At 45.8% G+C, this 14488-nt stretch overlaps 1 protein-coding gene across 2 annotated transcripts in view; it reads right to left on the bottom strand.

Annotated features, from left to right (window-relative positions):
* The window catches only part of CAPZB (capping actin protein of muscle Z-line subunit beta), a 67863-nt gene that overhangs the window by 6960 nt on the left and 46415 nt on the right, over positions 1-14488 (bottom strand). For both annotated transcript variants that reach the window (XM_065696749.1, XM_065696747.1), the window contains 2 exons: positions 5753-5894; positions 5127-5243 (listed from right to left, as the gene is read on the bottom strand). In XM_065696749.1, the coding sequence (XP_065552821.1) occupies positions 5127-5243; positions 5753-5894 (259 nt within the window). The remainder of the gene's footprint in view (positions 1-5126; positions 5244-5752; positions 5895-14488) is intronic.

Here is a 14488-nt window from a genome sequence, read left to right as displayed (position 1 = left end):
GCCTATAGCTGCTTAAGAAAAGGGGTTAATTTGCTTTAGGGGGAAATTCCACTCTGGAAGTTGATGTTAACAAGCAGCCCACCTTCCCACTGTCACTCCCCATCTGCTGCAGAGCTCAGCCAAAACCCTGACGCTAAGGAGCCAAGTCCAGTGTGCACGGCTCAGCCACTCCTCTCCCGATCGAGATACACTGCTTGGCTTCCTCGCCTCATTTCCCAGCCATCTGCTGCAAGTCTGACTCAGAGGGAAGCTCGCTCTGCTGGGTATATTAAGCTCTTGATGGCTGGCTGGTCACTTTGGATGTTTCCTGCATGGAACAGAGCAGCTGTTTGGGCTTTCCATAGATGTGATTTGGAGGAAGAGTTAGTATGAAGAGAGAAAGTTCAGCTGGAGAAAACACTTTGGTTCATCATAAAAGCATCTAAAAATACCAGGAAGATAAGAAGGAAACTCATCCACCATTTTGCTGTGAAGCACTGACAACATCCACAGCTGCTCTGGCCACGGAGCAACACGGAATCTCTTTAAGGAAACATAAACAGGGAGTGTGAGCCAAAGGCTCCCAGGCCACAGGCAGTGGGGCAGGCTCCGGTCTCCAGGTGGAAAATATGTGGAATTATTTGGATATCAGCAAGGCAAAATCTGGCCCTGCCTCTCCCACTCTTAGTTCAAACTGTAACAAGATAAATGCAGGCTGTGAGCTGAGAACTTACCTCACCCTTTCATGGGTATTTATTCAGTGTAACCAGTTATCCCTCATCCTTTACCAAATTGTCCCATCAAAACCTTGAGGAAATCTGGGAATGCAACATCAGCTTTGGATGCCACTAAGTCCAGAGATGCTCAACTCTTCTACTCTCTCTTTTTCTAAACCAGTCATTACAGAACTGATTATATGGACGTAAAATCCAGATGTTCATGTGAGGCAGAAATAATTCCCTGGACAATTACTGTTCAGTTCATCCCTGCTATCCTGCACCCCAGAACACTGCTCAGTTAGCAGTGAAAGAGACAGTGCTTCCAGGAACCTGGACAACCGATGAAGAAGAGCTTAAGGATTGCAACAGCTACAACTGGAAGATCCCTCTGGTAGGAACACAGTCCCCAACTCAGCTCACACCCTCACATCTGGAAGTCGGTGGGACAGACCTAACATGAAAGCTCAACTTGATGAAAATATATGGCTCTCCTAATTGCAGAGCACAAGCCTCAGAGGATTTACCTATTATGATAAATGGCAGAATGTCCCTGCTGGTGTTTTATGGAGCAGTAACAGAGCACAGAGCACATCTTCCTGAGCGCAGGGAGAGCTCGGTCCGCAATAGAGCAGCCTTCATCCAGCCCTGCAGAATGTTCCACCTTCGCTAGAGAGCATTTCAAGTATGAAAATCAACACCCATCTGTGCTGGTTTAATGTGACAGCCCGGGCTTCACTTCCCCCTGCTTTATATCCTCCCCTTTCCACACCTCCGGAGGTAAATAAACGATAGGTCTGGAGCCAGCTGCTTCCTCAGCAAACTTGAACTTCCTCACAATGGCCATGGTGGAGAAGGAAACACACACAGGTTCTTTGTGCACAGCGAGGCCCCCGAAAGGCACCTGCTAAGTCTTGCTTTTAAGGAGGGGGCTGCAGAAATCTGTCCCACAAAGTGCAGGTTTGACTCTTTGCCAGAGAACGGGAATGCTACATCTACTTTGCACGAAATGAAACAGGATCACCCAGCTGCTCTTCCCTTAAAGTGCAGCCTCAAAACCTCCACACTGAGCCAAAGCAATGCAGAGCCGTGGCAAATGACACAAGTGATTCCAATGTACACAGAGAGGACGGGACCCCAGTGTCTGTCAGGGAGAAAACCATCTGCCAAGCATCTGGCTTGAATCAGGAGCAGGGCAGTTACCTGCAGTCACTGGAGAATGTGCAAGGTAACCGAAAGGCTGCTGCCATTCCTCATTTCCCTGCGAACACTTCTCCCTTTGTGGTAAATAGAAGGGAGCAGGTCCTGTCCTTTCCCTTCAGACACAGAGCACTTCCACCTGTGGCCCCTCATCGAGGCAGACAGTGTGGAACACTTTGTTCCTTCTCTGTCCCAATTCCAAAACCATTGGGTAAAGTAAATGAAAGCTACACAAAGATTTACAACTTCCCCAAAGTGGCCAAGTCCTCCATCTACTGTGGTTCACCCTCTGCTTATCCTGGCCACTTACAAACATAAAATGCTTGTACAGCTACTTTCCCCCTATAAACAAAGGCAGAGACAACTCCTGTAGCAGCACATGAACCACTGCATGGGATACCCACTGACAAGTAGTAGTTTGATGAATTGGAAGAGATGAGTCACTTCTCAGTGATATCAGAGTAGACAAAGTCTAGGGACATGACCTCCAAGTAGTATCTACCCAGCAAGTAACATCACATGGCCACAATCAGGGTGTAAGAACAGATACCTGGTGTCCTGGAGGGAGACAAGAATTAGACATTGGGTGCAGCACTGAGGAATGGCCTCAGTGGAAGCCTTGCAGGAACAAGAGTCTGGGGATATTCAAGAAATGCAAAGCCACGTTCTTCCAAACAGCCTTGACAAAGGTACCAAACCTCCCTCTGTGTCTGTGTCTGATGCAGGACAAGGGTATTTCAGTGGTGGGAAACGACAGCAGAGTCTAGAAATCACTGTTCTCTAACTCGTAGATCCCAGCTGAGCTCTACCGCACTGTCCATGCACAGACCTCAATTACTTGTGCCAAGTGTAATGTGCAGACACCAGGAAGGGGAATTACTGAGCAAGTGTTTCCACCTGAAGCTGCAAACGCTTCCCACAGCATTTCAGTGTCAGCCATGCCCAGCTCTCCGTGCCTGACAGAGGTGGGGAATCAGGAAGCACTCCATGAGCTGTTCTTTGCGCCTGCTCCCAGCCACCGAGTTCATCACCCCAGTCACCACTCAGGAGGTGCCCGATTTGCAGCCATGAGGCAAAACTGATTTCAAAGTAATGGCTCTCAACAGAGTTCCCTTTCAAAGCACTCAAAGGTTCTCTCTGCCACCAGTTTATAAGCCAGGATATTACAACGCTTGTGAACACTTCAAAAGCTTCCACTGAAACACAAGGACATCTGCTATTCACACTGCAGGATCAAAGGTGGGCAAGGAGCTTAAATGTTGAGTTGACCAAAACCATATACAGTTTCCCATGGACAAAATTCTGGTCAGGAGATCAGATTACTGGTGTCATCAAGGTAAAACTGTACCATAGCAATCAAGAGATAACTAAAACCTACTTTTGGTGCCAAAGTTTGCTGTAGACTGTACAAAAAGCCTACCAGAAAGCAAAAAAGAACCCCTGCTGTCCTTGGGTGATGCGGCAAACTGGATTTACAGCAAAGTTTAGTCCAGCTACAGCTAAACAAATGGCTCAGGACAAACAGCTCCTCCTCCCATAGCACAGCTCAAGGCAGCATGAAGGTTTTGCTGTGGATTCTGTCCCGTTAAGCCTCCTATGACATCCACAAACAGAAAATCTCCAGCCCAAAGCTCCACTCTGAAAGTCAAGTTTCCATTGTTTGTGTAGAAGCAGTGCATCATTACCCCAGTGGCTTTTTTATGGATACTTCCATTGGAAGCAGGCCCCTGCTTTAATGCATCACATATGAATGAAATGCTCTGCTGTTCAAATGATGACAGAAGCATGAATCTCCCTGCTGAAGCTTAGAGAGTGAAAGTCAAACTAAACGAGGCCTAAAGCAGTTCAGGCCAAGGTGTACTGAGGACACCCATTCTCAACAGGCTCTTGTTTTCCTTGGCACAGCTCTCATGCACCACAAGGCCATGGCCAGAGTCAAGCCCTTGGCCTCCACTTCACAGCTATGATTTCAAGTATTAGGGAGGCCTGCGATTAAGTATTTGTCCGGGTCACCATAACTCGGGTGTAATTACTGCAAAGCTTTGCAATGCGCAAAACCATCTCCACACGCCTCATCCCTGCCTGCTTTTCCAGCAGCTTCTTCTGGAAATCAACCACGTGGAAAGAAACATCCCCCAGGTCTAGGGCAAGCTGCTGCAGCTGCAATGCAAACACAGTCCTGGTTCCTCTCTGCAATCACAGAGCCTTCCTTCCTCCCCATGGCTCAAACCTGTAAGAGGACATGAGGTGTTTAACAGAGTCTGCATTGTCCTTTGTATCAAGAGCAACAGTCTGCCCTGGGAAGTCTCATAAAGGAGTTTTAGCTACTGCCAATCTCTCCAGTCACTCATGACCATACAATATGCCTTCTGTCCGCCAGAGTTTATTACCCTGCTCGAGTCACTGATTTCCACAGCCCACATCTTAAGCAGCCACACTTCATCAGCAGCATGAGGCAGGGAGATGGCCTCCTCTGGCAGGTGGCTGGGGCAGAAGCACCTTCGCCCAGGGAAGTCAGGCCCAGCAGATCCTGCCTGCCAGAGCCTGAGACAGCAGCACTGCCTCAACAGTCATCGGCCTGGCGCCTTCCCTGCCAAAACCAGAGCTCTCAAGAGGAAGTCAAAGTAACACTGGCACAAACCCCAGATGTTTAGAAGAGATTCTTTTCTTCTTCTTCAAGAGATTTTGTAAATCAGAGTCTTCGGACTGCAGGAAGAAAATACCAAAGAAGGATACTAAAAGATAACTGACGTCTTGAAGAACAGAAGAATCCTACAGTCAATGCAAAATAGAGGCTTGTTGATGGCTTTTCAAAGAGAGACATAACAGAAAAGGACATCTTGTATTTTTATAATCCTATTGGAATCTTCCAGTAAGAAAGTGGGCAAATCTTACAAATAAAGCTGTCTGGGTAATGCATATCAAAATATAAAAACACAGGAATACCAAAGGACAAATGAAGACTGAAAAGCAAGTCCAACCCCCCACTGAATGTTCTCTATGTTTAATTGAAAGCTATACTGCCACCAAGCAAAGTTCAAGGGGCTTCCTGTAATCACACACTAATGTATTAACTGTTTCACTGGGCTGCACACACAGCAGGAGAAGGGATCTTTATACAACACCTCACAAAAGCAACTTTCTGTGCCTCACTGGGGCTACTGGGTACATAAATAAGGAAAGGCATGCCCGGGGGCTGCAGCATCCCCTCATGCCAATATAGAGGCGTACCTGTCTGGTGAGGCTCCCTCCAAGGTTCATAGTACCAGAACCAGTTTTATTAGTCTGCAGCCACAGCATCACTGTGGAGGTCAGCTTGTAATGAGCAGTACGACCGCTGGATTTCTCCTGGATAACAAAAGGGACAGAGACAAAAGGTTAAAATCCCTCCCCAGCCTAGCTGGTGGCTGGCCCTGCAGACCCCACAAGCACCAGGACAGGTAGGTGTAACCTCACTCACACAGCACAGCCTGTTTCCTAGAAAGAAGTGTGCACATTCCCCTAATTTTCCAAGGCAAATCTAGCTGGAGCAATCTCGCCTCCCATTACCTTGGTTTTATTACCTCATTAGTGATATTTATCTGTAGACCTTTATGTCAAAAACATATCTATAATCTCAGGCTCACATGCACAGAAAGTAACATACTTCCAATTCTTCTGGGATTCTTTTTGATTACAGCCCTGACTTATCTCTATCCAGATTGCTCCAGGGAATATCCAGAAATTAACAGGGGAAAGCAGTCACAGCCCCTCAGACAATATTGCATTGTTCAGCAGAACACCTGTGCTCTTCAACAGGCTGGAATTAACTGGGGTTTGTTTGCACTTGGGTGTATCAGCTACCCCAGAGGCTGTACCTGAACCTCCACCACGTGGATGGAATCCCAGCATCCCTTTATCTTCTTTGATCCATCTCCAGCTTTCTTAATGAGGATCACCCCGGCAAAGCCATGATCCAGATCCCAGAGGTAGACAGAGGAGACTCCACCTTCGAAATACCTGCAGGATGCAATGCAATATGCACGTTAACAGTAAGCAGGATCCCAGCCCGAGTCAGATATCAATAATAGTCTTAAATAAGCAGAATCTCTATACCCTAGGAAAGAGTTTTCCTTCTTTTAAGGCAGCACCCTCTCAGCAGTTACACACTCACAAGCACAGCTGCTGGAATCCTTTTCTAATACAGAGACTTGCCTACAAAATCCTGCACATTTCTCTAAAGGGAGATAAAAGCCTGGTGAGGAACAGAGCTAGCTACAGATTCGTCCAGTACTTGAGCAAACAGCTCCTCTGATTCCAATTAACTACAACAGCCGGTAAAAGCACGACTACAAAGTAGGCCGAGAGTAAGGCTTTATTTTACAGTTCGGGCCTTCCTCCCCCCTATTTTCTCTCTCTGTTGGGAAAGCCTGGAAGTTCTTTACAACCAAGTCTGCTAATTCAGACAAAAGGGAGCAAGTAGCTTCGTGCTGCTGCCTCACAACTTTGTGTGAAGCCGAGTTACTGATTTATTGCAAATAGAGCTGAACTGAACCCAAGGTTCTTCGAAACGAAGGGATGCTGTGGAGGTTTTGGTGTTATTCCAGCTTTGGATACAACAGAAAACAAGCTGGACTCCCTAAAGCTCAGGTTTCTGTTAACAAAAAGCACAAACTAGCAATGCAATGACATCTGCAGAGCCTCACTTCTCCTTTGTAACAGTGGTGCAAGGCTCCCGATGTGCCAGATGGAAGATGCACTCAGAAGTAGCAGTAAACAACCCAACACTGAAGGGAGAAAGATGCACAAGAAGCAATTTTGGCTTCTAGAAAACCAAACCAGTAACCCACAGCACGTTCCTGTTTCTACTCTCAAGTTACCAAACAGCCACAAGGAATACTGAGCAGGGAATACTCTTTCATGGCACACAGCTCTTAGATCTCGGCAATGAACTCACGCTGCTCAGAAGCGCCATCTCCTGTGAAGGGGCACAGGAAGGAGGAGAGGCGACTTCAGCTGAGCCCGCAGATGAATGATGCAAGGTTTCAGGAGCCAAACATTTCTGTTCTGAGCACTTCCTGCTGTTCTGCACGTAAGGCTCACAGGACACCTGAGAATTCATGGTCCAGAGGACAGCAAAAGCTCACCATGCAAGGACATGAGGAGCTGCTATGTCTGACAGTCACACAGATTAAACCACTCTATGTTCCTGCATCTTACTGATGAGCAAGATGATCCCATAGACCTGCAAGTGACTGCATGTTTCTCCTCTTCTACAAGAAAGAGAAGTATCACTCACTGTCAATGTGAAGAACTTGTTGAACTCTCCCACCTGCACACTCCCCTCCTTTCCAACCACAAGCCTCATGGTTGTAAGTGGCACTTAGGATGAGATTTACTGTGTAGTTTGGACTTTATGAAGTGCTGTGGACTCAAGAACACTAACCCATCCTTTCTACAAGTCAGGAGAAACGATATTGGGAGGTTGATGTAAACAACACAGTAACTTTCAGTGCATTCTCTGCACAGAGAAAATGACCGAAAGAGCCCCAGTTCTTTTTAAGTGCATGCATCCAAGCCTGTATCAAACCCAATGCAGATGCCAGGAGGGGTATACGACTTCATAGCAACTCACTACATCGTTTTAATAGGTGACTACTGCTACTCATCACCAGGCTTAGTCTGAGCATTTAAGTAGCCAACACACACTGTCCTGTGACATTTGTCAAGTCACTCATAAGATACCGTTAAGAAAAGAAACCCCTCTGCTCCACAGGCATGCTAAAGCCAGACTTCCAGCAGGCAATTTAAACCTAACAAACCAAGAGACACCCTTTTTATATCCCCAGGGGAGTTCACAGATGGATTTTGGTTAAGGCACTTAATGGGAATTTCAGTCCTGCTGCAAACCTCAGCTCCAGTCAAAGTGACCTTTCCTTTGCCAAAAGGGCAGCAGGAATCGAAGGGCAGAGACCTGAAGCTCTTTGTCCATTTCTAGACCAAGTTTGCTTAAGAAAATATTCGACTGTCATGAATTCACTCAAAATGACCTGTCAGGCACTGAGAACGGGACTGTGAGCACAGACAGTTTCCCCATTAGCCACTTTATGAGCTTGCTGCGAGCACGAAACATTCATTAAGAGAGGGACCAAAACAAGGCTTTTGGAAATTTCTTCTTACCTACTGTACTTTGATCCTAATGACATGAAACAGGGAAAAAAATCATTTTTATGTGCTTCACCTTTATGAGATTTTACATAAAGGCTTTTGTGGGTATTTTAAGAATGTGCTAAAATGTTGTCTGAAACCACATAAAACCAGCTGAGGAACCTCCCGCCAGAACTAACAGCGCACACATGGAAACGCTTTAACTTGCCTTTGTGTATTTAATGAATCAAATATAGTATTAATATTGTTTTAAATACCAACATGCTATTTCAATAAAGTTGCTTTGCCATGGCCAGATCCAGGATCCTGAGACTCCAACAAAACAGTGCCAGTGATTGAACCAGCATGAATCCAAGGCACACTGGGGTACAGAATGGCCAAAGCCTCCTCTGGGCTTCAGCATTATAATGTCACTCCTCCTTCCTGGGGAGAAAACACATGTCACTGAGCTCTCTTCACCTTTCCTCACACTAAAATGCACTGCAGTGGGATTTAAGATGATCCAAGCCCAGGAAAGGCATGTTTGGAGAGGGGAACATTCCTTGAAACCTGTTTTCTTCGGGAAAAACAAAGAAGTGCTACAGGTTAACTGGGTGCTACATAACAGAGAACTGGATGACAGACTGGTAGGAATTTAAACGTACATTCATGAACCTGGATTTCCTGCAGGGATTTTCTCCAAGGAACCCCTTCAGCACAGATGAAATAGCAGCACTTAGTAAAATCCAAGCAGGAGAGGTAACCAGCTTGGAAAAGGTTCCTGGAAGACATCATCTTCTCTGGTAAAGAAATGGATGGGCAAAGCAGAGCACAGGCTCAAAGTCACATGCAGTGGTTGCAGCAAAACCCTTTGAAGCACTACCTAGCTCCTGGGTTGAACAGAAACTTCACTGATGGCCTGTTCTGGGTGCTCCTGCTTGTGGCACGTTCTCCTCCTGCACAATGTAGTCTTGGAATCAAGAAAACCCTAAGGCAATCTGTCTTCTTCAGAAGTTCTCTCCCAAAGCACCCAAGGCTCAGCACAACACAATGAGCAGATGCTTTTGAGATGTACAAAAGATCTGAAAAAGGAGGAATTTGTATTGGGACACCTCAAAAACATCTCCAAAAGATAAACCCCTTTCAAAGGACAGCAGTTCAAAGCAAAGCCATTGCTCCTCTTGTGCTTAAGGACACGGGAGCTCTCCAGGATGTACCCTGGGTTTACCTATAGACAAAAGATTGCTATAAAACAATGAGAAAAAGCAGACTTAGAGTTGTCATGTCCCTTTGTTAAAGACCAAAGCTCTGCCAAATCAATCACAGGATGGTTTGCTTTGGAAGGGACCTTAACAGACCAAATGCTGTCTCTGTCCTTTCTGAGGATAACCAGTGGTCTTCCATCTCCAGTAAAACTGCTTCCTATGCAGTTGCCCAGGAAGATGACTACAAGGAATAAGGCCCAACGTAACCATTCATTCTCTTTCCACAGTTCAGAACAGCTTTTCCCTCAGAATCAATTGGAGTCAGAACGCCATGCTCAAACACTGCAGCTCTCTATCCGTTACTCGCCAACCACAGAACTCCTGGAAAAAGCTGCTTTATACAAAAAATGTCACACTTCAACCTGACCTACTTTACAAATGCAAGAATAAAAGAAAATATTTAAGCTAAGAGTGATCCAAAGCTTTATGAAGTGTTTGAAGTTGAAGCGGGTGGAGACCCAGGATGGAAACTTGTTCAAGGAACTCCAGCTGTAGCCATGAAATAGAGAGGCTGTGGCCAGAACAAAGCCATAGCTTCAAGAGCGATGTGACAGGGGAGGAAATCCCCCATCTTCCAGCATAGACCTCAAGAAAGGAGGACACATCAATCACTTTGCCTTACCACTACAGGACATATCAGAAAAGGCACTTTCCTGATAGCATTCTGCTTCTCACAAGCCTTGCAAGCGAATGCTGGACCCTATCCTGAGAAAATGAGTTTCCACCCCAGAGCAGTAAAAACAAGAGCTCTGCCTTTCAATTACACTTCAGAACCAAATCACTCATCCATAAAAGCACATCTGGATTTTCCAGTCAGGAAACTGAGAGCCAGAGACAAAAACCCACCCGGTGGCGCTGGCTTAAGGCTCTCAGAGCACTAAGCCACAAAGCCCTGAAGCCAAAGCACCAGGACCTGGAAGCTCAGGCTATGCAAACCTTCAAAGGAGCTGCACAGTGTTTCAAACTGGCTCATTTAAAGCAGCAAAACAGATTTGCTTTTTTATTTCCCCTGAAGGTTGCCTCGCTGTTCCTTCCAGCCACAGAAACTGAGCAGGGAAGGAGAGGCAAATGGCTCCATCTCTTTAGATCAACAGACTTCCAAGAAACCTGGCATTTAAACAACCTACCCCAAAGGAAAACATGGAGCATGCAGCTACAAATGTTTTTACAAGTGTGACAATGAGTAAAGTCACAGTGTGAGAAGCTGGTGTCTAACAGGAACCCCAAAACACTACCTAGCTGAGGCAGCAGCCACTTCAACTGTTATTAAAGCAGATGACTATAATGGCAAGTGACTTGGCACAATTTTCCCTGAGTCCTTCCCCTGTCATTTCAAACCAGCACATAAATAGCAGCAGAAATATGAAGAAAGTGGCAAGTTTCAGCACTCCCCCCTCCACCAAACTCAAACCATCACTAAGGTATTCATTCCAATCACCTGCAACTCATAGCTCAAGTGAGGGGGGAAGAAAGTCTTCAGGACGGCACCAAGAGATCAGAGTTGTCACTAAGGAATTTTGTTGCCTGTCCCCTCCATCCAGGTTTCCAGTAATGAGGCTCAGGAGCCCGTTCTTTAATGAAAAGGACAGGTTGGGACCAGGAGCTCCCCAGGATGTAACACTTCTCCCACTGGCATGAACACGGATGATTTACAGTTCCTCTCTCCCTCCTCCTCTGGTCCCAGGCGTGCAGCTGTGTAACACTTCCAGCATGTTACCTCAATCCTTCAAATGAGGAAGGTAAAATGTTTGTGTGTACAGAGCAGGGCTGTTCCACCACAGTTTATGAACACAGCCTGAAGTATGCTTGCGGACTCTGTACAGGTATTTTACACACATTCTTTCCAGCATACACAGGTGCAGAACCCCCTGGAGCAAACATACCAATCTGGTTAGGTATGTGTAACTTCAATGCCAGTTGTACTTAAAAACACACATCTGGACCGCGGTGGGATGACTCAAACAGCGAAGCAGGGCTGTGAAGTGCAAGAACTCTGCAAAGAAGGAAAACAGTATCCAAACAATGGGATCCTGAAGGTCAAAAACCTCCCAGAACCTTCAATTTTGTGCTTTCCAGGACCTGTCATTATTGAAGAAAATTCTAAACGTACTGCTCACATTTGCCTTACCATCCAATTGCTCTTGGCAGATGGAAACTAATGACCCAATCCCTTTTGAGAAGTCACCTGGAAACAGTTCCATTAACCACCTCATAAGCAGGACAATGGGTCACTTTGTAACATGCCCCAATGTGTTCCTGGTTCATTAACTACCAGGAAGCACCGAGTGCTTCCCAGTCTTTCACCCGTAGCCATCCGCTGGCCGGACCTGCTCCGCTTCATCCACCAACAGTCTGGTACGGTTTGGACCCTGCCAGTTATAATTCAGCTATGGGTCGGAGGGGAAAAGGCAGCAGCAGAAGTCCTCTGTATGAGGGATTAAGCTGGCCAGAGTCTGTGCAGACTACAGATTGCACGTGACATATTTCTTTCTTCAGATAGATATCAGATGTGCTACAAGAAGTTACTCTGTCAGCATTAAAACACTGTGTATTTGTGAGAACATGAAGTGAATTTCTACAAAGAGCAAGCACAGGCACGCGCTGTTAGCGATAATCACATCATAACAAACTGACAAGGTACGACTGAGCCTCACTCCGCTTTTGGAAGTGTGTAAGTAATTTCTTGCTGGGGATTTCAAACCTTCAGAGAGCGGTGGTTAAGCAGAGCACTGCATCATCAGTGCTGACCTGCTAATGCTTTCCCTCTCCAGCCTTCACGTTTTATGTAATCACAGAGAACCGTGGGAACCCAAGGGAAAAACTCCTCCTCCTCCAAGCATCTCTGATTCAGAAGATAAGAACGTGGTCTGGATCGAGCTGCTCCAGAACGAAGCACCCACAGAAAGGAAAAAAGCAGAAGAAAAGCAACTAATTGAAGTTTTCAAAGCTTCATTTTCCCCTCTCTTCTTCGAAGCTTATTCTAATCCATGTAATATGTATCAGCAAACTCAGTGTTGATTCTGGTTTGAGTTTTGAGCTGCCCACAGGCAAATTAAGGAAGGGACCTCAACCCCGCTCTGTTTACTCTTACATCAAAACAATGTCCCCGGGAAAACATCATGCTTGTGATTTTAAAAGCACAAGAACATTAAAGCAGCATCTTGGCAGTTTAGGTCTGTCTTAGGAGACTTCATCTTGGACTTATCAGCCTAACCCGGAGGCAAGAATCTCACAGATGACATAATCCTGATGTCACACCCTATTGTGCAGAAGCCCAGCCAGCAGTGAGATGGAAAGTCAGGTTTCCTTAGTGCTGGGATGCATAACAAATGCATCTGGATTCAATCTGCAGGGCCCTTGCTGTGAAAAACCACAGGAACCACCATGGCCAAGAGAAAGGCATCACAAAGGGCTAGTAACCATTAATGAGGAACAGTGAGCTAATGGCAATAAAGTCACTTCAAAGCTTTCCATGGGTTTTTAGTTTAGGCAAACTAGGTTTACATCTAAACACAGACTGAATGCTTATAGAAAGAGCTCACAGCTGCCTGATCATTTGAGAGTTGCACTGCAGGCAACTGAAGCTCCCCCATGCACACCTATGGGCACGAGCATGTGTGAAACACACATCACACCTCTTACATCTGATGCTCTCCTTTTACTCGGTGGAATCAACGCTGTTCCATGCACTCGATAAATCAGTTGGGTCAAACTGATAAATAGAGCGACTGTCACAAACCTTGCAAAGAAATGCAAGTTAAAGGCTAAGCTCTCTCACTGGGACTTCACTACTGTATCTGACCAGCAGCCCCTTCAAGCTCCTAGCAAAAGGCTCCTGAATCCAGATACTCCTAAAGGTAGAGGCATACAGGGAATTTCTGTAGCCTTATGTCCTGCAGCTGAAGGAAGAAAGGTGGTGGAAGTTCAGTTTAGGTGCTGTCTGCACTGCAAAGGGTACTGCAAGAAGGTCCACTGTGTGGAAGGGGTGCCACGCTCAGCACTGCTAACACTATCGAGTATTTGAGTGCCAAACTGTTTGCACTGGATTCCAACCCAAAATTCAATCATAAAAGGATTACACACAATGAAGACATTCCAGAGGTCAATCCTCTCCCAGGCCTCCTTCCGCTCCTACCAAATTCCTTACCCACAGCTCTAATAGAACAAACTGAAAATGGATCAACAGCAAAACACAGAGAAGCAAAAGTTCAAAACGCTTCAGTGCTCACTGTGGAGGGAACTCGAACCCCTCATCAGTGACAACATTTTAAGGAGCAAAGTTATTAAGATGTTATTATCTTCCCTTTCTCTTTAATAAAGTTGTTAAAACTCAAAAGCACCAATAAATCCTCCTTAACCCAAGAAACAAAGTAAGGAAGAGCTTTCTAAACGTGTGCCTGCTGCCTAAAGCAGTCCAAAGTTGCCAAAACTCATCTTGTTTGTAGGAACACCACGATGAGCAGCATCCTTCCCCAGGGAGGTCTATTTAATCACTTCAGGAATGATTTCTTCCAGACAACAAAGGGCGATTCCATTACTTCATTAAAGCACTGATTATCTGCAACCCAAAACAAGAGTCCCAAATAGATAGATTTACCCAGCTGCCCTGCTCCTCATTATGCTTTGATTTCAATCCATCGCACACACACGGCAAGCAAAGGGCAATAAATTACAACCATGTGTTTGAAGGAATTATCTTCACCATATTGGACGTGGAGAAGCAAGGCTCTAAGTGAAGGGTGTAAGATCCTAGACTTCCATCTGGGAATAATAACCTACTGAACAGAAACAGAGCAAGGCATTAGCTTCAGGCAGTGTGTGAGTTAAAGCTGGCAGCAGGAGATCAAAATGAAGCAGTTGTTTTTGGGGAAAGTGACATCCGTTTTGGTAAAGAGATGCCCAAGAAATATGGCCGTTGTTTAAACAGCTTTAACAGAGGGAAGGGAAACTTAGAATGATTCCTCTTTAACCCAAAGAGACATGAATGTGCCTCCAGAAATAAAAGGTGGGCAAGTCAAAAGATACTTAAATGTAGTTTGCACTAAACCAGGCACTTACAGGGAACAACTCGGCTCTGGTTAAGAGGTGCTGAACATTCAGCACAGTTGTTCTTCTCGAGCTTCCGTGGTTTGAAACAACCCTGTATGATATTACTTGTTTTCCCACTGTAGTCACACACTGCTGCAGGCCAAGAAGCTTTTT

Source organism: Lathamus discolor, chromosome 16 (assembly GCF_037157495.1).
Source record: "Lathamus discolor isolate bLatDis1 chromosome 16, bLatDis1.hap1, whole genome shotgun sequence".
Lineage (NCBI taxonomy): Eukaryota > Metazoa > Chordata > Aves > Psittaciformes > Psittacidae > Lathamus > Lathamus discolor.
This window is presented reverse-complemented; position numbering and strand designations above follow the sequence as displayed.